Genomic DNA, 23194 nt, shown 5'->3' on the forward strand with positions numbered 1-23194 from the left:
GGAGATAGATTTTGGCTCATTATAATGACAGACTTTCTAAGCGTGGATGCCAAAGGAGGACACTCCCCTTTCCTGGAGGAGTTAAAGTAGGGTAGGGTCATCCCCTTGACAAGGATCTTGGAGAGAATGAGTCAAACGTGGGGAAAGGGGCAGATTGGGCCAGAACAGTAATGTTCAAGCATTTTTCAAAACAGATCCATTTCTTCGAATGGAGACATCCAGTGTGAGACAGGTAGAGGCAGAACTTGTCATGTTGAACAAAGCAGGCTAGGAGACTTCAGAGTCCCATAAAATTCTTAACCCTGCCATCTGCCTTGAAACCCTGTGATGATAATCCAGAAGTCCTGCTCCCTCTCCCCTAACACCTCCCACTGAGAAGAAAACAAGGAGCATGTAAGAAATTCTGCCCCGGTATTTGTTGAGTACCTAGTATGTATCAGGTACTATTCTAGGTGCTGGGAATAAAGCAGAGAACACGACAGGTGCCCTGGGCTTTTCCCTCATGGAGTTTGCAGTGCAGACGAGGAGGTAGAGTCATAAACAGATATTTATGGCGTATTGTGGAAGCAGCAGTGGGTGGAGGGAGTGGGGGAGCAACTGCGCTACCGAAGCTTCTCATCCTGGCAAAGCTGGTCATCGAAGCCAGGCCTGCTGTGATGGCTGCTCCTGTGTGTTCGTTTGAGGAGGTTGGGTCCTAGATGCTGCTGCGAAGGTGTGGTGCAGATGTGGTTAGCTCTGCCGTTAATCGACTGGAAGTAAAGGAGACGACCCTTTGGAGTGAGGGTGGTTCTCATCCATCGGGTGGTTCTTTTCTTAAGAGAAAAGAACCGAGGTTTTGAGAAGAAGACACTCTGCCTTAACGTCACAGCGTTTACTGCTTCCAGCCTGCTGGCCTCCCTTTTGGGTTTTGGACTCAGAACTTCAACATCAGCTCTTATCCGAATGTCCTGTTACCTGGTCTGCCCTACCGATTTTGGACTTGCCAGTCCCCACAACTGTGTGAGCAGATTCCGTAAAATAAGTCTCTTTTTTTACACACACACACACACACACACACACACACACACACACACACACACACACACGTCCTGTTGGGCGTGAGCCAGCAAGCGCTGGGGGAGCTGAAACCTGACCCTGCACTCTCCCTTCCTTCCTTCTCAGCAGCAGGGAAGGAGCTGGGCAGATCCGTTCCTGGGATTCAAGCCCTTTTCTCTCGCTGTGTTATTTTGACCCTGGCTCTACCACCCAGCTGGCCTATGCCTTGGTTTCTCCATAAAGTGGGAGACTAGATGACAGCTAATGTTCCTTGGACTCTGCAGTCCCTCCTCTGCCTCTTCCCTCTGCTCAAAGGACTGGGGCAGGGACCATGATTTGGACTCTGGTTTCTGGTCATAACCTCGGGAAGGGACCTCGTGAAGACACTCTCAGGCCACAGGGCAGGGAGTGAAGGCAGACGAGTCCCTGGAATGTCTCTGAAGCTGTAGTTGAGGTGGCTGGTGGAGGGGGGGTGGTACAGCCTGGGGAACCTGGTGCTCAGGCCTGGCCGCGGAGCTTGCAGAGGGGAGGCTGTGCTTGGCACCGGTGGGCTTGGGACCCCTGCGTGTGTGGGGCGGGAGGTGGCTGGTCTCCCCGGTTTAAACACCCCCGGAGCCCCTCTCCCCTCCCGCCCCCGGCGCCCAGGGCCCCCACTGCTCCCTTAGACCCTGACGGGTCCCTGGTGATCACCTCATTTGTCCCTGTGCCCTCCGCCCCGACCCTTTGCTGGTATTTGTCCCCGGACTCGCCCGCCTGGGATCAGGCCTGGAAGCCTCAATGGGGGAGGGAGTGGGCGGGTGGGAGGAGAGGGCGCCTCCCCTCTCGCCTTCAGGGGTGACAAAGGCCACTGGGACCTGTTGGGCTGTAGGGGGGACAACTGGGCGCCTGAGCAGTGGGGCCTGAGCAGGAGGTGAGGGAGCGGGCGGGGGACTGAAGTCACTCATTAAAGACCCCCCCGCATGCCCGTGTCCCACCGTGTGGTCAGCGAGGGGACGGGCCAAGGTTGGCGGCGGGGGTGGGCGTGCAAGGAGCAGGCGGGGCGTGGGCAGGAACCAGACTTTATTGTGCACTCGGGGTTGGGCACGTGGGAGGGCGAGGCTGGCAGTGCCCGCGCCCTGGGGGCTGCAGCCGCCCCCTCCCCCGGGTCGGGCCTGGGCTGAGCTCAGTGGCTGTGGCCGTGGCCCCCGTGGCTGTGGCCGTGGCCCTGGCCCTGGCCCTTGTTGCACCCTAGGCCCTGCCCGTGGTGGTGGCCGGGGCCGTGGTCGCCCTTGTGCAACTCCTCGTGGGAGGCGTTGGTCAGCCTCGCGATGAGGATGGCGTACTCCTCGAAGGACAGCTCCTTGTCCACATTTGTGTCCAGGTCTTCCATGATGTGCTCGATGACAGACTTGTCCTTATTCTCCTTCTGTGGAGGACGCGGGCACCGTCAGGACACGTCCCCACAGCCACCCGGCCCGGGGCCCGTGGAGACCGTCAGGACAAACGCCCCGGACACCCAGACAGTCAGGGCGGCCGCTGTGCTGAGGGCCCCGTGGGGCAGGCGCTGGGCCGGGGCTGCACACCCCGAGGCGTCCCTGAGCGCCCGATGACCCAGGGACTGGCAAGGGAAACTGAGGCGAGGGCATGACCCAAGGCCACACAGCTGGGGAGAATGGAAACGTCACCTTGATGGCCCTTGGAGCGGCTCTAACAGCTAGAACGAGCAACCTTCTGGAGGAAGACGTGAGAAGCCAAGCCTTATAAAGGTTAACTTTTCCCCAGATTCACAAGGCTTGGAGCAGAAGAGAGGACACTCAGACTCAGCTCTGACCCTACAGACAGCCTGCTTTCCTCCCTCCTTCCCCACCACTCCCCTTCAAGGTAATTAATCAGTGAACCCCATTTCCATCTACAGGGCAGGGAAGCACTGTAGGGGGGAGTGGGGTGGGCAGAGAGCAGCAGAGATAAAATACACGAGGGGAGGTGCCGGGAGGTGACAGGTCCCTGGGCGGCAGGAGAAAGGGGACGCGGAGGTGCTGGGCTCCAGCTCCAGCCCAGCCACCACGCAGGAGGGCCGGGCCGCAGGTGCCTCGCGCCACTGTAGCACTTCGGCATACCCTGCTTTTCTGTGCTTTTGCCTTGACAGGTCAGTGAAGGCCCCTCCCCCCATGGCCTGTCACTACTTCTGCAGGGCGGAGTGGGTGGGGGGCTCATGGAGGAGAACTGCCTGTGTCTGAGGGACCCACGCCCCCCTGGCTAAGCCCAGCACCCTGAAGCTGAGAGCTGCCCCGTGGGAGCTGTCAGTGCCCCTTTACCTCCGGGACAGAGCTGGACACGGGACCCGGTGTCCCAGCCCTCCCAGGCCATGCCTCTGTTTCCCCAAATTTGAGAAGGAAAGCAAAGGGCTGGTGGAATGAGTCCTTTCCCTAGAGCTGTGTGATCACTGCCGGAGCAGGAGAACAAAAGACCTGCTGACATTTGCTAGGGGCATTCTATGGGCCAGCCGGGATGGCCCCTCCCACCCACTTTTGTCCCCACCCCAGAACCTTAGCATTCAGAAGCCCTCACTGTCTCCCGAGCCAGCTTCCCACCCCAGGCTTTGAGCCCCCCCAGCTTCCTGCCATGGATCACCCTCCACAGTCGGGTCTCAGCTCAACTCTCACCCCACAAGGTGGTCTTTCTGGTCTACCCCAGGCCACCTTGCTCCCCGCTCCCTGGCTCATAAAGGCCTTCCCTTCGACGCCCTTACGACTGGTAGCTGAGCTGTCCTGGCGATTTGTCTGTCCGTGTGGTTGCTGGCCGCCTCCCCCAAGGGCTGTGCCTCCCTGAGGGCAGGGGGCAGGCTCTGTCCGGCCTGCCGCCACATCCCAGTGCCCGGGACAGGCCTGCGCACGGCAGTGCAGCAATACCCGGCGTGCCAGGCTCTCCTGACGCTGTTGGACTCTGAGCGCCTCTTCCGACAGCGCTCTCCCTAACCCGGGAGCCCAAACGTCTGCCCGGGAGCCCGTCCTACCTTGAGGAAGTTCGCCAGCTCCTTCTTCGCCAGCTGCTTGAATTCCTTCTGGCTAAGGGTGTCTGGATTCCCATGTCGCACCGAGTACTCGTGGAACGTGTTGATGATGGTGTCTAGGCTTTTCTCAAACGTGGACTGCTCACCTGCCATCTTCACACACTCTGCTGACTGAAGGAGAAGCAAGGGCTGGGGCGCTTAGAAGAAGAGGCTGCCAGCCTCCCTGACCGGCTGCTCGTGAGAAGGAAGGGGAGAAACACACAAAGCAAAGAGAATGCGTGGGCTGTGACTTGAGTGGGAGACAGTTTTGCCCCCGTCTGTCACACACTGGGGAATGCCAGAAAGCAGAACATTGGAGGGCAGGAGGTTCAGGCAGAGCATGACATCGAGAAAATGTGGAGGAACCTTTAAAGTGGGTGGGGTCAACCAAGGAGGGCTTCTAGGAGGAGGGTTTGCAAGGAAGTTGAGTTGGGGGAGAAAAGAAAGAATGGGCAGGCAGGCTCCTGCCAGGGGAAGCCGGCAGCTCACTTACCAAAGCGGAGGAGCCAAACAGAAGGTCTTGGGCAGAGCAGCGCAGGCCGGAGATTTATAGGCAGCCCCTGGCTGGGCCGCTCAGCCTGCTCTTGGGGGTGATTGCCTCACAGGTGAGCAGTGTGGCAACACTGGCCTGGGCTGTCCCTGCCAGGAAACCCGACTGGGGGCTGGGGTGGGACAGGAAGTGTTCACACAGCTCCTTTTGCCTTTTTGTGAAATTCCCAACCCTGGCCCGGAGCTGGTTTGGGAGGAAGTGGCTGGGTTGGTTCACCCCACCTCCCCAGTGCCCTGCTCTTGCCCGGAGAGTGGGCGCGGAGCCAGCTGCCTCTCCCCTGGCACCCCTCACTCTGCAGCTGCCTCCTTGGAGCTTGGAGATTGGGGGCGCTGTCCCACCTGGGACGGCCGACGGCTGCTAGGCTGAGGACGCACCAGGCACCCTGACTCTGCGTCCCCTCTGGGCAGCCTGTCCATTCTGTTCAGCTCAAGAGGCAGGGCCTGAGCCTTCCCTTCCACTCGCCTGCCACTGTGATCAAGGCCTTGGAGTCACAGGTTTTCAGGGTCAGGAGGCCCTCTAGGGGGTCAAGCCCCTTGCCTTGCAGATGAGGAGGTTGGTGCCCAGAGAGGGACCTGACCAAAGGCACACAGCTGGCTGGAGACCCAGCAGGACCAACCAGGTGTCCTGGTTCCTGGGTGAGGATGATTCCGATTAGCCCTTCCTCTTGCAGCTGAAGCGTCTTAGGACGAATGTGTTTCTAGCACTTCTCATCGTCTGCTTCTAAATCCTGCTCTTGCCATGGGGTCCCGCCATGTGAGAACACAAGCTCCTTAGAAGGCAGTGATCTTTAGGCAGCCCCTTAGCGGACAAGATGTGCCCCTCCTTCCCTGCAGACCTCCCGTGGCTCCCGCTGTCCCTGCAAGAACGCCGAGATGGCTCGGTACCGTGCCCAGGGCCCTCGGAGAATGGCCTGCAGGTCTGGCCAGCCCCCTGGCCCCAAATATGGACACAGCTCCCCCCAGCCACGGGCACACAGGGCCCATCTCCCACCTTGCCACCCCCAGGACTCTGCCCTTGGCGCTCTCGCCAGGCGTGCCCCTCCAGGATGCCCCAGGGTGAACTCTGCATCCCCGTGCGGCCTCACCCAGGAAGTCTGCTCTGTTTCCCCACTGGGGAAACGATCTCTCCCTTCCCTACATTCCGGGGCATTTCTTTTTTCCCTTTGTCACGTCTTACTCTCAACATTTCCCTTCATGGAGTAAAGTAATTTACATATTTTGCCAAAGTCTGGTAACTGGTGTGGCCTCTCCAGAGAAGGCTCTTACTCACGGACGCGGCATGTGGACATGCACACGTGCTGAGCGGCGAGGCGTCCTTACCGTGCCCACCCAGTGTCCTGGGAAGGTGCATGGAGGACTGTCCATGGTACTTTTCCCTTACTCCCTTGTCCTCCCTGCCTCTTTGTCTCATCAAGGAAGATGCTTCTCATCAACTTCGGCACATCCTTTTACCTGAGTTTCTCCACACAGCCTTTCTTCACTGCCCCAGCTCCTCCAGGCCCCGCTGCCCTCAGAGGCAGCCCCTGTGAGCCACACCTCCGCGCTGGGCACATCCTGCATCGCACTGCTGGGGCGGCACAAGGAAGCAGTGGTTACGGGCTCCAACTGGCTGTGTGACCTTAGGTAATATGCTCAACTTCTCTGTGCTTCACTATCCTTATCTGTGTTATGAGCATGAGTTACGATAGCATACATAGAGTGATTAGAACAGTGCCTGGCCCTTGGGAAGAGCTCAGTTAAAATAAGATCTCTTATTTTTATTAGATCTTTTTATTATTCGTTACCTTTTTATTCCTTCATCCAACAAATACTGGTTGAGCACCAGACATGGCTGCTAGGTGCTGGAAAGGCCTGGTAAATGAGTCACCATTCATGGAGAGACACAATCTCATGTCCCATCTACCTAATTACATTTTAAACTCTTGGCAGGTAAGAACTGGGCCCTGCCCATGGCCACACGCACAAGTGGTCAGTGGATGCTTGCTGAGGGCGTGACTGAAGGAGTGAGTGAGGCACCTGTTGTCCACTCCTGCAGTCACCTCTCGATCCTTCGAAGGAAGGAACTTCCTTCCTTCACGGAAGTTCGACCAGTGAGCAGCAGATCCCGTGGCCTTTCTCCCCAGGCTGTCATGGGACTGGCCGTAGGCCGTCCTGGCTGGGGCAGCCCGTGCCTCGCCTGCCAGTTCCCGCAGCTCCTTCTGCTGCCTCCATTAATGCACCCTTCAGGCTGCCCCAGCAACCTCAGTTAACACTGGTAGGAACAGGGTCCATCGAGAAGACGAGCAGAGCAGGTTGGGCAGCCAACACCCGCAGCACCGAGGAGGACTCACAACCTGACGTGGGGTCTCCGTGGGGGGAGGCACTAGGGAGGGGTGGAGTCTGTGACAAACGGGCGTGTTTTTAACGAAGTGACAGCGGCACTTAGAAAGTGGACGGCTCCTGCTGCATCTCCAGAATCTGAAGTTTGATGTGAAAACTCCTGTTGATAAAAGCCGTCACCTAATTTTAAAGAAAAAGGAAAACATTAACAAGGAAGCAGTGTGTGCTGAACGCAGCGTGACTGCTGGCAGACACCATGCCACCTGCTCTGCCATGGAACTCTCCCCTCCACTTCTGTCTCCTCCACGCTGCTGTGACCCCTCGAGGGCAGGGATGCTGTCTGATCAGCCTCTGTTTCCCTAGGACTGAGCAAGGGCCTGGCTCAGGTAGCATTAGATTAACAGTCGTTGTATCCATAAACATTCATTCATTCACGGATAAGTGAAGAAATGAGCGTGAAAGGAAATGCTGGGCTGAGGGGGCCAGAGCAGGGGCAAGGCCCACCACCGTCCAGGTCTGGTGCGCTCAGCCCCACGGGTGTCCTCTGACTACTGTCCTCTGGCCTTTGCTTTCAGCCCATGCCCAGCCCCGGCCACCATCTTGCATCCCCGTGGTCCAGGCCCGTGGACACGCTGCTCGAAGCAGCCCCTTCCCTGGTGGCCGCCGCAGGGAGCCCCCAGCAGCCCTGCCTGCAGCCCTGCAGCCCCGCCGCCCCACCTTCGCACGTGCCCGCCTGCCTCCGCCTTTCAGGGAAACTCCAGCTCCCTCCCCGCGCGTCTCCAGCTGAACCTGCCCTCTGTCCTCATCAACCCTCTGCGCCCCACGCCCTCCTGGGGGCCCCTCGGCGTCTCCGGCCCGGCTTCTCCCCGCCCCCCAGCAATCCCTCCGGCGTGCACAGCTCCACCAGCAGACAGGGCTCCCGCCCGCGGCGCCACGCGGCATCGCCATCGCGGCTCTGCGGGGCCTCCCCGCGCTGCTGTCAACCTGTCGGGAGCCGGGCTCCTGCGGGGCTCATCCCTAGAGGGTGAGCTGCACACGCACACGCCGGATGCACGCGTGCAGGATACAACGAGTGACCGACTCGGCTTGGGCAGACACTCTGCTCAGGTTAGGGTTGGTTATCTCCTGTGAGCGAGCAGGGCCGCGTCCCGAGGACGCCGGGCGGGTAGGAGGGAAGCGCCGGGCCGAGCTGGGGCGCGGGGAGCCGGCGCGGCCCAGCGGACGAGCGCGCGGGCTCTGCTGCCCCCTTGTGGCCGGCCTGCTGCAGGGCAGGGACATCGCCCCGGACCGCAAGCTTTTCCTTCTCAGGACCTCTGCGCACTCTTAAAAATGACTGAACATCCCAGAGAGCTTTTATTTACGTCGGTTAAATCTATCAGCATTTAAAATATTAGGAATTAAAGCAAAAACTTAAAATATTTGCTAATTCATTAAAATAGCAATGATAAACTCATTGCACAGTAACACATCTCTTAGTGAAAAACAATTTTCCAAAAAAAAAAAGTGAGGAGAGGCATCTTTTTACATTTTTTTCAAATCTCTTTATAAGTTAAAGACAACTGATTTTTCTATCTACTTCTGCACTCAGTGTGTTGCTATGTCTTGTTTTGGTTGAAATTATGAAGAAAATCTGGTAGTTGAAAAGGGGCAGGATACGTTAATGGACTGAAAAATAATTTTGGATATTATTGTTTGTTACTATACACAAACACAACAAGTGGTAGTTTCACAATGTAAAATTTAAAACCGTATCGATGAATTCCTTGAACACTGTCACATTAGCATAGATTCTAATGAACTCTGCATGGATTTTTCTTACTCAATAATGATTTTGCAACTTCATGGATTGGTCATTTGGGGGATACTGGTTTTTCCCTGATACTACACACAACAGAACAAGTGTAGTTTCTCAAAGGTTAGTTGAAATGTGAAATCTAAAATCATTTCAATGAATTCTTTGTACCCTGTTACATTAGAGTCTATCATTCTATCTTGAACTTTGCATGGATTTTATTTTACCCAAATCATAATTTTGCAACTTCATAGGTTGGGCATTTGGAAAATATCGCTCAGTGCATGTGCTCAGTTGAAGCTGTTATTGTACCCCAGAAAAGCCATGTTCTTTCCATCCTAATCCAGTCTTCTGGGGGCAGATCTGTTTGGGTGGGATCTTTTTGATGAAGTTGTTTTCGTGGAGATGTGACCTACCCAACTGTGGGTGGGACCTTTTGATGAGGTGGTTTCCATGGAGATGCGTCTCCACCCATTCAAAGTGGGTCTTAATCCACTTATTGGATTTCCTTTAGGAGGGAGGGAACTATTTTGGAAAAGTTCAGAGTTGACACAGAGACCTCTGGAGATGTAAAAAGAAGATACCCCCGGGGGAGCCCATTGAAAACAGATGCCAAAGCCAGGAGATGCCACCATGTGCCTCCCCATGCAACAGAGAAACCCCGCATGCCATTGGCCTTTTCTTCAGAGTTAAAGTATCCTCTGGATGCCTTAGTTTGGGCATTTTTATGGCCTTAGAACTGTAAATTCTAACTTTATAAATCCCCTTGATAAAAACCAACCCATTTCTGGTTTATTGCACTCTGGCATCATTAGCAATCTAAAATTGCATTACACAGATCTTTCTAATGTTGACACATTTCCTTATCCAATATATAGTAAAAATCAGATTTGCCGATATTACTGATATTTGCTGATACCTCCAATCTCTTCAGAAAATTTTGTGAGTACTGAACAGCTGTCAAAGTCGTGTTGGAAGACACAAATTTTCCAAAATTGTAATTTCTACTTGAAATCTCCAATCTTATTCTGGTAACAAATGCTGTCAGTTGTTCTCCTTGAAGTAAAAGGCTCTCTTTTTTCATGTTCATGAAAATGCCTGCCACATACCCAAGTCTGACTCTCCCTAGGGTCTGTTATCTGTTCTTTCAAGTAAAAATAGTGTTCCATGAAAAAGGTAGTTTCAGCTCACAGCTCAATCACACAGGTGCTTTTACTTGAGATGACCAGGGTTGAAACAGATTAAATTGCCAATTTTCCCTGCTTCATGGAGAATGTTCTTACGTGAAACTTGTTTGGTGAAGACTCCATGGTGAACAGCACAGTTTGGCGCTGCTGCCCTGACTCATGCTGAGTCACTGGCAGTTTTACCTACCATCATTTCTGTGTGACCAGTGCAGCATCAGCACAGCGAGGAGGGCGAGGAGAGTCCTGGTGTGTGGTAGGTTTCCTGTAGAGCCCAGGATATATTATTCTGGAAACAGTCATTCCATGGACCCTTTGAAGGGTCTTAGGAACCCCCACGTTTCCCTGGATCACTCTTTGAGAACCTCTGCCTTAGGTAACCTTTTACTGGAAGTGCACCTGCCTACCTGCCTTTTTTCTTTCCTTCTTTCTACATTCTTTTCGGTGTGCTTTGTTATGCCAGGCTCTGGGACAGGTGAAGATACAGACTTGGAGGTTGCCCCCGTGGAGATGATAATCATGACATTACAATTTATGATTAGTCATATGAAGGACAAGTAGAGGCTGTACGAGTCACAGAGGCCTCTCTGGGAGCCAGGGGGATGTGGAGGCTCTGGGCCCAGGTGAAGAGTGAGGTGGAGGTCGCTCAGAAAGAGAGAGCAGCATGTGCAAAGGCCCTGTGGCAGGGAAGTGCTTGGAGACTGGTATAGCGGGAAGAGGCCACGCAGGCAGAATGAGGAGAGACGGGGTAGGGACGTTGACAAGGGCCAGGCCACTCAGAGTTAATGGGTCCTGTGGGGGTTTTAGTCCTAAATACTCAGAACCAGAGAGAGAGAGAGAGAGAGAGAACGGACACTGTACTCTTCCCCCTGCCTGATGCCCTTGTCCAGAATAACGGTTTGCTTCTGGGAGCCCCTCAGCCTGATAATCCCTGAGAATTTATTGGTCCCTGGATGGGGCCCAGGCCCGCCTGCTTCCTTTCCTCTTTTGGGCAGCCACCCCTCACTCTGTTCCGGGGCTTCCCACCCCCAGTCCTGGCTAAAGAGACATCCTAGTCTCCTCCGCTTGCTGACTTGATGCCCTGCAGCAAACCCATGGACCCTTCTAGAGCTTTACGACTTGTCCTGAGCAGGAGACAGCCAGAGGCATGGAAGCTTGAGGGGTCTCCAAGGTTTAGGGAAACCGATGCTGCATTGGCCCCGAGGCCACAGTTCCTCATCTCCTGCATCTACGCCTCTGGGGCTGCCTTCACGCACACCTCCCCAAGCAGGGCCAGGTGAGTAGCCTGTCCTTCACCCTGCCCCCAGGGCCTGGGGTGGACCACAGCTGCAGAGGCAGGGGGCCAGCGAGCACTCAAGGGGCCCTTCAGGAATGTTTTCCTGCTTTTCTGAGGACTTCAGGCCTGAGGTTGAGAGTGCTGCCCCAGTAAGGGCGACTGTCCTGGTTTGGGGCCTTTCCTCAGAAAGAGTCCATTTGCCAATGGTGGTGTTGCAGGCAGGGGGGGTCACACCTCGACTGCCTTCTTGGAAAGTGTCATGTGGAGCTTCCTAATGAAGGTTCAAGCCTCCGGGAGACCAGAGCTGAGACTGTGGAGCGTGTGTGTGTGTGTGTGCGCGCGCGTGTGTGTGTGTGTGTGTGTGTGTCACGGTCAGCCAGCCGGCAGCCGGGAGGGCCGAGGGGCCGGGATTCTCGGTTTGGGGGGCTTCCTTCCAGGGTGCCGGCAAGCTGCTGAGGAGAGGGCGTGGGGGAGGGAGGACGGTGGCGCCGGGGTCTGCAGGTCAGAACAGGCCCGCCGGGGCTCTGCCTCCACCCTGCTCCCCTGGGGGCCGCGGGGGCCGGCGCTGGCCGTGGGGCGGAGGCCGAGCGTCCACCGCAGCCTTCAGCCGCCCGGAGCAGCTGTCCCAGCGCGCAGTCCCGGGGGTCAGCATCCGGCACCCCCGCGTCCCCCGGGCCGGCTTTGGGGGCCGAGGGAGGAGCTGTGGGGGCGCCGAGCCCGCGCGTCCTCTCCGGGGGGAGGTTCCCGGCTGTCCCCAGGGCGGGGCGCGGGGCGCGGGGAAGGCGGGTCCCCGAGTCCCTCCGGGCGCTGCGGGCTCAGCCAGCCCCTCCTGGTGGCTCGCGGAGGGTCGGGCTCTGCCCTCGTCTCGGGCCGGGATTGCCCCGCACCCTGCCCGCCCGCCCGCGCCGCCTCCGCAGGTACGTCCCGACGGGGGTGACGCCCGAGTAGCCTCCGCCCGGGGTCGGGGCTCTTCCACAGGGAGTTAGGTCGGCAGGATTCCTCGGCCCTGGGACCGGGACCCGCTGCCCTCCTGGGGAGGGGCTGTCCACAGCAGACCCTGCCTCGGAGTTTGCGCGCCTCGCTCCGCCTCTCCGGGATGAGCCGCCTTCTGTCCAGGCGGGCGTCACGAGCCCTGCCATTGCGCGCGTGTCTGCACAGGCGGCGCCCGCGACCGCGCGAAGATGCCGCCCTGGCTTCTCGTCCTCTCCGCGCCGGGTCTCGCGGCCTGGGGTGTTTCCGTTCCCTCTGCCCCCGCAGCTGGGGCCGGCTGTTCTTCAGACTTCCTTTCGATGCTCACCCTCCCTTGGGGAGAAGGAAAACTTGAGTCCATTGATCTGGGTTCAAATCTTTGCCTTGCCTCTAGCTGTCATTTTAAGCAAGCTATTCAGTTCCTTGAGACCTTGCTTTCCCCACCAGAAAAATTAAGATGAACTGTATGATCTCCTCAACTGATGGGGGGGGGGGATTAAATGAGGAAACGCATGTGAAGGGCTTAGAGTGCAGGTAGGGAGAGGCTGATTCTATCTCCCTTATCATCACATCAATCAGAGTCCAATCTATGCCTTGGTCTGTGCTTGTCAATGAGAGGAAGTTCCTGGGGGGCTGGCCTGGCAGTCGAGCCCGGCCCACGGTTCCTCGCACAGCAGCCCTGGCACAGGAGATGCCTCCCAATGAATCCTGGCATCACTGAGTTGGTCCCTGCAGATGATTCTCATCCTTTGCCCTCGGCCCCACAGCCTCCATTAAGTACAGAGTTCGCACAGGGGAGGACTTGGTGGTTTCGAAGCTCCTGGATAGTTTTTGGGTTGCTTTGCCCCATTTGTGTGTAAATGGGGAAAGGACAGTATTTTGGACTCCCTGCCCTCGGCGGGTTACCTGTGCACCCGGATGGCTATCTGGAGTTGGCGTTGAGGAAGCCGTGCCCTATACTGCTAGGAGGTGGTTCTCTGGTCAACACGGGGGCCTTCCTAGAGGCACTCGCTGTTGGGGACGGTAGAGAGGCCGTGGCGTGGAGGTGGCTATTGCTGGCCGGAGCAGGTGACGCTTTGATGGCTGGAGTGGCTTCTCTGAGGACCGAAGCCAAGTGGGATGTTCTTTTGCAGGTGATTCTCCCTGGAATGCAGCACAGGTTAAAGGCATTTCACAGGGGTTCTGAACCTGCTTGGCAATGTTTCCCAGCCTAGTGGGGACCGAGAGCTGGGTAAGCCGTGGTGAGAGGCCTGGGGGCTCCTATGCCCCGAGTGCTTCTCAGGGCCGTACAGCCACACTGTGGCTGGGGTGGGAACGTAGAGAGGCTGCTCAGGGCCTCCCCGGGGGGAGGTGAGATGCTCTCGGAAGGGGGTGGGGGCTGCAGCACAGCAGGGAGGGAGTGACAGCTGGGAGCAAAGCGTCTAGGGTGCAGACCCCATTTTGGGGTGAGTGTAGGTGAAGTGGGATGTGGAGGTGGGTGGGGCGGGTGCGCCTGCTGAAGGCGTGGCGGGTGGACACCCCACAGACGGGCGGGGTGCGTTGGAGGGTGTCCGTGGCTCCCCACAGGTGTCTCCACCATGGTGTCTCGCAGGGAGTGGGGGGCGGAAGCCGCTGGCTGCAGCACCCAGCTGGCCCGGCTGGTGGGTTTCCTTGTCACGCACTACATCCCTGGCCTGCAGTGTCACGCCCGGCCCCCCTGCCACCAGAGGCTGCGGGCGCTGCAGGTCCATCACGTCCGCAGCAACGGCTGGTGCGACGTGGCCTACAAGTAAGAGGCGGGCCGGGGGCTGGAGGCCTCGGGGCTGCGCATCCCTTCCCATCTCTGCTTTCCTCAGTTCTGACTTGTGGTTTTAGGGTGAACAGCATGGTTCTAAAAAAATAAATTCCGAACCCTCCAGGATTGTCTATGACCTGTCCATCTCTGAGGTCTCTCAAAAGGCAGTGAGGGGGCGGGCCGCGGTGGCTCAGCGGGCAAAGTGCTTGCCTGCTATGCCGGAGGACCTCGGTTCGATTCCCGGCCAGAGCCCATGTAACAAAAAACGGAAAAACAAAATACAATAAAACAGGAGAATGTTTGAAAATGTTTCCCTTTCTTCCTTCCTTCCTTCCTTCTATCCTTCCTTCCTTCTCTCTGTCTTTAAAAAAAAAAAAAAAAAAAAAAGGCAGTGAGGGAGGTTAAGTGACAGCTGCAGGGTCACCCTCTTCCACAGTTGGCTCACCCAGCACCTGCCAGGTCAGAGGTGCCTTCACGTGCTTTAGCCCACGTGCTCCCGAGAACTCCGTGTGGCTGGGGGACCCCTATAACTACGTCCAGGCTGCGGCCAAGAGGCCCGAAGGGAGGGAGGATGTTTGCTTTCCTCAGTCACACAGCTGCGCAGTTGTGGAGGCCAAACTGGCTTCAAACCCTTTCTGTGCCATGGCATGCTCCACCCCAGCACACGTATACGGCTTGGTGAGGCGACTGTCCATCTGTTATCCTAGTGGTCCCTGAAGTCCACCCTGTACCTTGGCTGTGGACAAGGCATGGTGATGCTTTCCCACTTCCAGGGCCCACCGCATCTCTCTCTCTTCTGCTTTAAGGCTTTTCACCAAGTCCCTGATGTTGAGAGAGAGTTAATGTCCCCTGGGAGATCGGACTTGGTGGGTAACTCCCTCAGCCGCGAGTCCTTCTGAGATGCAATTCTGAGATGCATCTGCAGTTTCTCTGGGGAGACCGAGCCAGCCAAGCTCTGCATGCTTTGCTGGGTTTCCTCCTTCCGTTTCCACTCTCCTTGCTCCCTCACCCTGGCTTCTGGGACCCCCTTTCAGATAAGCTGCTGCTTCCAGGTCCCTGTCTCGGGTGCTGCTTCACGAGACGTCCACCTAGGCCAGTGACCTTGGCAGTGAGAAACCGATGAGCAGCGTGGGTGGAGGTCACGCAGGCAGTGGAGGAGAGCCACAGAGTGTGGACATGGAGGAGAATCTTGCGTGGTGTGGTTTGGTCTGTGTTAGTTATTGCGGAGGCTCCAGGGCCTCTCTGCCTCCGAAGCATGAGGGCGATTTGTCTGAAGAATGAGGGCGGTAGAGAGAGGGAGAGGGTCCATCTGAATTCTAAGGACTAACGCAATGCACTTGCTCTGTCCTCTGGGAGCAGTCCATGCAAACTCCTTTCTGTGAATAATGCTTGAGCGCTTCTGCCTCTTTAGGATGGGTCAGTGGTTTCCTCTCACTGGACACTGGACTGCCGCAGAGCCAGCCATTGACCTGCGTTTCCTCCACTGCAGCTTCCTGGTTGGAGACGATGGCGGCGTGTACGAAGGCACTGGCTGGAGCGTGCAAGGCTGGCACACCCAAGGCTACAACAGTGTCTCCCTGGGCTTTCCCTTTTTTGGCCCCGAGGAAGGTATCTACATTCTCCAAAGAAGTATCTACATTCTTGGTCCCACTCTTTATCTCACTCCCCTGCCTTTCCACCCGTTAGCGTCATGTCCGGCGAGCCACTCTGTCTTCCAGGACGTGCCATTCTACCCGTGCTCCTTGTGCTGCCCTGACTTCCCGCCCAGCCTCCCCTACAGGCTCCTCTTCTGGCCATCTCATGGTGCAGACGGGGTCCAACCTTCTGTCTGTAGCCCTCTTCTCCGCCAGCTCTTGTCTCGGCAGGATCCTGCCTTCAGCTCTCACGTCTATATCGGCGCCTACCACCCGCTCTGCTCTAGCCCTGGCATTGCTGTAGTGCCAGACTGTCCTTTCCACCTTCCTGTCAGATACGGCTTCCTTCCATCCTGTTACACTTCAGATCTTCTGTGTAATTTTGTGTGAACCGTTCTATGGCCTCCAGTCTCTGACATCCCTTCCACATTCCTCTAGTCTCTGCCCACCCCAAACCCTGCCGTCCGCGCTCTAAGGCCGTCCCATTGCATCCGTGCACCCTTTGGCGGCAGCACAGTTCTTGCACATCTGGTTTCTCATCTTTTCCTCCCACCTGAGGTAGCCCAGACATACACCGAGATGTGAGGGGAGTTAGCAAATGCATTCTTAGACACAGGTGCGGCCTGGGTAAATGACACAAGGAGACACAGCTGAGAGGAGAGGAATCGGAACACAACCCCGCATCTTCTATTTGTAACTCAGCGGCGTCTCCCACCACACTGGCGGGCTCTTTACCGTCAGCCTGGTTTCCTTTTCATGGCCACTCGTTGTGACCCAGGCATCCACTTACTAGCTGTAGGATGTTGAGCAAGTTACTTAACTGCTTGGAGACTCAAGTTCCTTTTCATGAATAATGGGGCAAATACTGAGGTCAAGTGCAGAGGCGTGCGGTGAGGGCTGGCTGAGTTAATGCGGATAAAGAGCTGGCTTATGCCTGGAAGAGTGAAGCTGGGGTCCTTATCAGTAGGAAACCGTGGCCTGGCCAGGTAGATGCTCCTGGGTGCTGCTGCCGCTCAGCTCTTCCACGAGAGAGGGAGAGGCTGAATGAAGTCTCATCCCGGGCTGATGAGAGCTCAGTCTGGGTGGACCCTTGACCTTTGGGCTCTCTGACCTGGGGCGTGAGCCTGCTCCCCTTTATTACCTTCCACATCTGTGTGGGGGCTGGCACAGCCTCTCGTCCTCCCCTCACAGCTCCCCTGAAACTCAGGCCGGATCGAGGGTTCTCACAGAGTGTGTCTCTGCAGGCCGCAGTCCCAGCCCTGCCGCCCTGTCTGCCATGGAAGGTCTGATCGCCTACGCCATCCAGAAGGGCCACTTGTCACCCAGGTTTATCCAGCCGTTTCTTGTGAAAGGCGAGAAGGGCCTGCTGCCTCCGCGGAAGGCAACTCTGAAGAAAGGTAAGCCCTCCGACCCCTGCTTTGTCCTTGGAATAAAATGGCCGCGTTCCCTCGGATCAACACTCCCTATCCTTTGGGTTTGCTGGTTGTTGTCGGAACTCGTAGCTCTTTGGTCTCTGCTCCTTGACTCCCTTCTGAGAGGGCTGGGCACAGCTGGGGCAGGGCGCCCAGGGACTGGTGGGGATGACGGGAGGTTGCTGAGGGTTATGTCAACCTGCAGCAGTGAGGTGTGGACAGATGGGTGGGCGAGTGGATCTCCCACGTCCACGCGTCCTCCCTCACCACAGCCTGCCCCGACATTGTCCCACGCGCTGCTTGGTATGCTGGGAGGGTCCGCTGCCCCAGGATGGACCGCCCTGCCAAGTACGTCATCATCATCCACACGGCCGGGAGGACCTGCACGCTGTCTGAGGAGTGCCGCCTGCTGGTCCGAGATATCCATTCCCTCCTGCAGGACAGAGTTGGCTCCTGTGACATTGGCTATAAGTAAGTGGTCCTGAGGACATGCAGACTTCTTTTCTCTCGGGGGCAGAAACTGAACTGTGGGAGGGAGGGGGAGAGGGAAATAACACCCAGGAGCGCTTGCCACAAGACTTTGTGATGCCCGTATTGACTCCTCACACAACCTTGGGTGGTTTATGTCGGACATAGCCGAGGGAGCGGGCACTCCCCCGAGCAGGGTCTCAAAACTTGTACTTGAGTGAAGGCCAAGATTCTGCTGAACAGATAGTAGAGGAAGCAGCATGCATGCAAGGTTGGGAAGCCTGTAGAAAAGAGAGTTGAAAGACTGCGACTTCTTTACGGAGTGGCTTCCCCACGACTCAGGGGCTGAGGTGCCAGCTTTCAACTTGGCCCCAACCTGAAGCTCGCTCCCTTCCTGTTATGTAACTACCCTTCCTCTGGCCCCAAAACTGTCTGTCTTCACGGGAGACTCTGTTTCCTGTCTGAAGGTGGAGAATGATGCTGCCTTTTGGATGTTCTAGTCCAGGGCCTGTGATTCTTTAGCAGAGAACACCTTGACCTAAAAGAAGGGTAGAAACTTGTTGAAGGATGCGTTTAGCGCTCGTGCTAAGAGATCTGGAGTCAGACTCCATCTACTACCCCATCAGAAATCACCACCCTGAATCGAAGCTCTCAGGAAGGGCCATCACTAGGCCATAGAGCATATTCGCCCATGTCAAGAAAGGAGCCCTTTCCTCTAGGGACACTCATGGCTTCACGAGTGCAACTGGCCGGAGTGTAGGTACCTCTTGCCCCTCGTCCAGACCCCTTTGTGCAGGGTGTGATCTGCAAGGCTGAGTGCGTGGCCCGGGGTGGACGGATTTATCACTACTTGGCTTATGCTTCTGGGTGAGGGCCTCTCTTCTCTCCATCTCTATTTTAGTAGAACCTGTCTAAGATAGGAGAACAATTTTCCCTCAAGATCTATAAAGTGATTTGCTAGGTCCTGTCATGCAGAGTTAATCACAGCATTGCTCTCTTTAACTAGAGCAGATACTAGAAAATTAACGATAAATTTGGAAATCCTAAACCGGAAAATGATAGATGTTGAGGGACAGTCCTTTTCTTTTCCCCATTCCAGCTTCAGAGGGTCCCCATCCCTTGACTTTTGACCTTTTTCTCACATCATCCTCCAGCCTGACTTTCACAACCGTGCCATCTCCTTACCTGGGGACGGACTGCAGGCGGGACTGAGCACTCACTCGCTTCCACAGTATAGTCCATGGAAAACACGAGTGCCCACTCCGTGCCAGCCACCAGGCAGGGCTCTGGAGACACCGTCAGCTGTGGCGGACGGGCACTTGCCTTCGTGGCGCTTCTGCTCTAGTGAGGGAGAAAGGCAATCGAGCGAATAGATCCTGGTAACAGGCAGTGTGGTAGAGGGCGCCCAGGTCACCGGCTGGAGGCGGCTCGCCTGCTCAGGTTGCGGGGGACAGGGGTGAAGGGAGCTCTTTGGAGGACCCTAGCGGGTCTGAAAGGCGTGCGGGTGCTCGTCAGACAGAGGTGGGATATCGGAGGCAGAGGGTTCCAGCCTCACCGCGGTGCTTCTGAGGAGCTGAAAGACGTTCAGTGTGATGAAAACAAAGGCCGAAGAGGGGTGTGAGGAGAGAGGAGGCTGGGAGGGCAAATGGGGCCATACTGGGAAGCACGCTGTAACTTAAGTTACGGGGCTGTGACTCTGTGCTGCCCTTGGAAGGGACTGAAACAGGGTCCTGATAGGATAGGATTTGAGTTTTAGAAAGACTGCTCTCCCTGCTGCCTGAGAAAGGGAAAGACAGTGGCAGTGAGATCCAGCTGAAGACAGTGCCACAACCCGGGTGCCAGGGGATGGTGCCTGGCCTGCGTGGGGCAGCTGTCATCGGGAGGAGAGGAGGACTGTAAGAGGCACATGGAGGTTGGGCGGTGCCGACTCTGCTGCAGGGTGGAGCACAGGACTGGTTGGGAGATGGCTGGTAAGTGTCGGCTAATAAGCAGATGCGGTGAGTGGGCTGAAGCCCATATTCCTGTCTGGAGCCAGTGGTTGGGTGGGTGAGGTGGGCCTTTCTCCAAAACAGGGAACCTAGAAAGGGGACAGGACGGAAAAAGCCGGGCCCAGCTGTGAGTAGCTGGACCCTCACAGATGGTGTATCAGTCTTCTCAGGCTGCCGTTAACTAATTAACTGCACACCAGGTAGCTTAAATCAACAGAAGTTTCTTCTCTCACAGTCCTGGAGACTAGAAGCCTGAAATCAAGGTGTGAGAAGGGCCACGATGCCGCTGACACCTGCGAGGGCGAGTCCTTCCCTGCATCCTCCTAGCTCTCGATGGTGTGCCTGCCCCCTTCGCTAGTCCTTGGTGAGCGGCTGCAGACCTAGAACCTCTCTCCGTCTGCACGCGGCGCTCTCCTCTCCTGGGTCTGTCTGTGTTTTCCACGTTTCTCTCTTCTTGTAAGGACACCACTCGTATTGGATTAGGGCCACTCTGATGCAGTATGATCTCATTTTAATTGAACTGTTTTCACCTGCATGGCCCGTTTTCCAAGTCAGAGCACATTCTGAAGGACCCGGGTTAGGGCTACAGCAGCCCTTTTGAAGACTCACAGTCCAACTGGCAGCAGACGGCAGCAGGAGCCGAGGAGGTGGATGGATTAGTGCTGGGAGAGCGCCAAGAGGGCTGAGGAGAAGGCTTAGGACAGAGTCCTGGGGAGCCCCACACTGGATGAAAGTTTGCGGAAAGATGAGGTGCAGCAGCCAGAGAGGAAGTAAGCCCGGAGAGGGCGGCGGGTGGATGACGAAGGAAGAGACCGTCTGGAAAAGGTGAGAAGGATCCACAGGGTCGAGTGCACAGAGGTCAAGTAAGGTGAGGATGTAAAAGCGTTGCTTGTGTTTAGTAGTGAAGAGGTCGCTGGCCATCGGCGAGGTGGTGACGCCAGCGTGTAGGGACAGAAGCTGTCACTGTTTTCTGCGCAGACAGAAGAGCCACCTGTGGGTGGCAGGGGCGAGCTGGAGCCACTCGTCAGCAAGGACCAGCTCCGGAGAACCAACTGCTAGATACTAGGGATGCTTTCAAGCTCGTAGTTAAACCATTGGTGGCTTGAAATGGGCCACGGTGGGAGTATTTACACCACAGAAATCAGCAGGTGCCATAACTCAGGGCTCCTCTTCGCCTGAGAGCTGGTCTTCCAGCCCACCGCTGGCGAGGACCCCATCTTCGTTGTCTCTGAAACTCGGTGCTTGGCACCAACAGATACTGATGGGTAAAGACACGAGCACATGCGAGAACGAACGATGAAACAGTTCCTGGTTCCCAGAACACCTCCCGTTCACATTCACCTCCATCTCTCCTGCAGCTTTCCAGCTTCCTCGTGGGCCAGGATGGTGCTATTTATGAAGGGGTGGGCTGGACTGTCCAAGGCTCCCACACACCCGGCTACAATGACATCGCCGGGCATCGCCTTCATGGGCACCTTCACAGGTGAGCGGCTGCTTGGGGCGGTGGGGCCGGTGCGCCGTGCGGGGCAGACAAAGGGACACACAAGCGTTGTTTTAGGACCTGTACTGCTGGATTTGCCAGGCTCCAAATTTGATATTTGACTAAGCTGAGTGTGACCAGAGGTGACCCCAGACAGAATGTGCACCCCAAATCCACCTGTCCCACCCAGCCCAATGGGTCTGGTCCCAGAGGTAGTGTGGAGCAAGGGGGAAAGACCTTTGCAGCAGCTCTTGGTTTCCATGGCAGCAGTGGGGTCACCCCGCCTTCTGTACCAGGCCAGGGAAAGCCAGAAACGCCACTTCAAGAGGCAGGCTGCAGATGGTCATTGCGCAGAGTTTGTTTAGACTCCAGAGCCTTTCGTTCTGTGTCTGGGAAAAGGAGACCATGCCCCTGGGGCAGGTTCAGGCTGAACCTAACACGGGCCTGGGGTGAGGGTGAGGTGACCCGGTGACCTTCTCAAGCACGGGGCTGGGGCACCAGGCCTGGCGTGGACGTGGGCCGGGCGCAGGAGCCACGCTGGTGCCTAAGCCAGGGTTTTCACCCCCTGCACTGCTGGCATTTGGGGGTGGATAGTTTTGTGTTATCTGTGGGGAGCTGTCCTGCACATTAGATGAGGGATGACAACTCACAATGCCTCTAGACAGTATCAGATCTCTCCTGAGGGGTTCAACTGCCCTTGGTTGAGAACTGCCAGGCTAAATATTTGCATATCCCTGGAGTGATCCTATGCTTTACCCAAGGTTCTCCACATTTAATTCTTGTTTCTACTGGGATGCTGTAAAAGGCTTCTTTTATTCATTTTAATTTTATTTTTTAATTTGTCAGAAGAATTTTGCTGCTGGGGAATCTAAGGTCTCGATGGCTTGGCTCTCTGTCTGTCTGTGGGGTGGCTGCCAGCAGTGGGACATAGTAGCTTACTGGTGGTGGTGGCGATGCTGGTGGGTGTAGGTCGCACCCAGGGCTTTGCCCCTCTGGGGTGCCCTGACGGCCGGGCTGGCTGCGTCCTGCAGGCACCCCACCGAACGCTGCCGCGCTGGAGGCGGCCCAGAGCCTGATCCAGTGTGCCGTGCACGAGGGGTACCTGGCGCCCAGCTACCTGCTGAAAGGACACAGCGACGAGCAGCACCCTGTCCCCGGGGCAGGCTTTGTACAACATCGTCAGGACCTGGCCGCATTTCAAACCCTGAGGGGGCCTCTGCTGCTCCCTGGCTGGGCCCCCTGCGCCCTGCTGGCCCCTCCCCAGCCCCGTCCTGTCCCCCTTCCCGTGGGTCCCATGGTCACATCCTCTCCTGCTCACGTCCTCCAGTGGCCCCCAAACCCACAGCCTCGGAGCCTGGGGCCTTCCTCTCTCCTCTTCCTCCTCTCCCCTGGGCACCACCTCTTAGGCCAGGGGGGCCCCTGCTGGTCCCACTTCACTTCTCTTTCCCTTTGCAATTGCCCCGGCCTGGGGCCCCTCCCCTGCTTTCTACCCGGAGCCCCGAGCCCCCACGCATGGCCCCGATCCACATCGCGTCCCGGGGGAGACGCCCAGTGCCTCCTCCCTGCTCACGTTGGTGCATGTTTGGACTCAGCCCTTATTTAAGGGGCTGCAATTGTTTGTGCACCGTGAGCTCTCCTGGTGGGGCTGCCCTGAGGGTAGGGGCTGCCTTTCCTCATCTCCGCACCCTCAGGACGCCCGCAGTGTCTGGACTGCAGCGGGTCTACGGGTGCTTGTTGAGGGAGCGAATGCTGCGAGGAATGAGTGGGTCACACGCTGTTCCCCTCTCACGTGGGCCCCATCAGCCGCTTTGGGGGCGCCTGCCTGCACAGTCCCCGCCCCCCGCAGCGTCCTCCCCCTTCCTGTCCCAGGCTGGGGGCTGGCTCCGGCCTGTCTGCAGGGAGGGCTGGGCCTCTCGGTCTGTCGCTCCCCCACCCCCATCCTTGCAGAGCCCCGATGCAGATCCCTGAGCTCCTGCAGCCCCCCAGGGCTGTGTGCACAGGAGCTGCCGGGTGGAAGTGATCCCCCCGCGTCTGAAAGGGGCCGAACGCGCTTCCTGTCGAGGGGGACGCGGAGGGGGCCTGGATTCCCGAACAGCCGCGAGGACGAGGCCCCCCCTGGCCCCAGCCCCGACTCCGGCCCAAGGGCCTTCTCGTCTCCTCCTGGTTCCAGGGTCAACGGGCTTCTCCCCGCCCTCCAGCCAGCTCCACCCTAGAGACACCCCAACATCCTCTTCCTTGAGGTGCGATCTCAGCGCTTCCTCCTCGGCCGTCCCACTGACGGTTCTC

The 23194-nt window shown here is 57.1% G+C and overlaps 2 protein-coding genes across 3 annotated transcripts; one reads left to right on the plus strand and one right to left on the minus strand.

Annotated features, from left to right (window-relative positions):
* Window positions 1–2077: 2077 nt before the first annotated feature.
* On the minus strand, window positions 2078–4690 carry S100A9 (S100 calcium binding protein A9). Of its 2 annotated transcripts, none has more exons than XM_077155654.1 (3): window positions 4557–4690; window positions 4028–4195; window positions 2078–2440 (listed from the first exon to the last, which is right to left on the minus strand). In XM_077155654.1, the coding sequence occupies exons 2-3, from the start codon at window positions 4175–4177 to the stop codon at window positions 2198–2200; spliced, it is 393 nt and encodes a 130-aa protein (XP_077011769.1). In that variant the 5' UTR covers window positions 4178–4195; window positions 4557–4690; the 3' UTR covers window positions 2078–2197. The 2 variants fall into 2 exon arrangements, with proteins under 2 accessions (XP_077011769.1, XP_077011770.1); XM_077155655.1 differs by having other exon boundaries at window positions 4028–4255; window positions 4557–4683.
* Window positions 4691–15253: 10563 nt separating this feature from the next.
* PGLYRP4 (peptidoglycan recognition protein 4) lies at window positions 15254–23142 on the plus strand. Its single transcript, XM_077155656.1, is given in 7 exon segments — window positions 15254–15534; window positions 16805–16957; window positions 17245–17443; window positions 20795–20881; window positions 20883–20911; window positions 21940–22045; window positions 22047–23142. Coding segments are annotated over 7 exon segments (867 nt in total). The 5' UTR covers window positions 15254–15311; the 3' UTR covers window positions 22117–23142.
* The last annotated feature ends 52 nt before the right edge of the window (window positions 23143–23194 follow it).

The sequence above is a fragment of the Tamandua tetradactyla genome, chromosome 4 (assembly GCF_023851605.1).
Source record: "Tamandua tetradactyla isolate mTamTet1 chromosome 4, mTamTet1.pri, whole genome shotgun sequence".
NCBI classification, from domain to species: domain Eukaryota; kingdom Metazoa; phylum Chordata; class Mammalia; order Pilosa; family Myrmecophagidae; genus Tamandua; species Tamandua tetradactyla.

What these genes read in the sequence shown, in the direction of transcription:
- S100A9 (XM_077155654.1), bottom strand. Translation starts at nt 4,177, where the DNA reads ATGGCAGGTGAGCAGTCCACGTTTGAGAAAAGCCTAGACACCATCATC. An exon ending in AGCTGGCGAACTTCCTCAAG is followed by an intron (nt 2,441 to 4,027) that starts GTAGGACGGGCT and finishes CGTCCTCCACAG; the next exon opens with AAGGAGAATAAGGACAAGTC.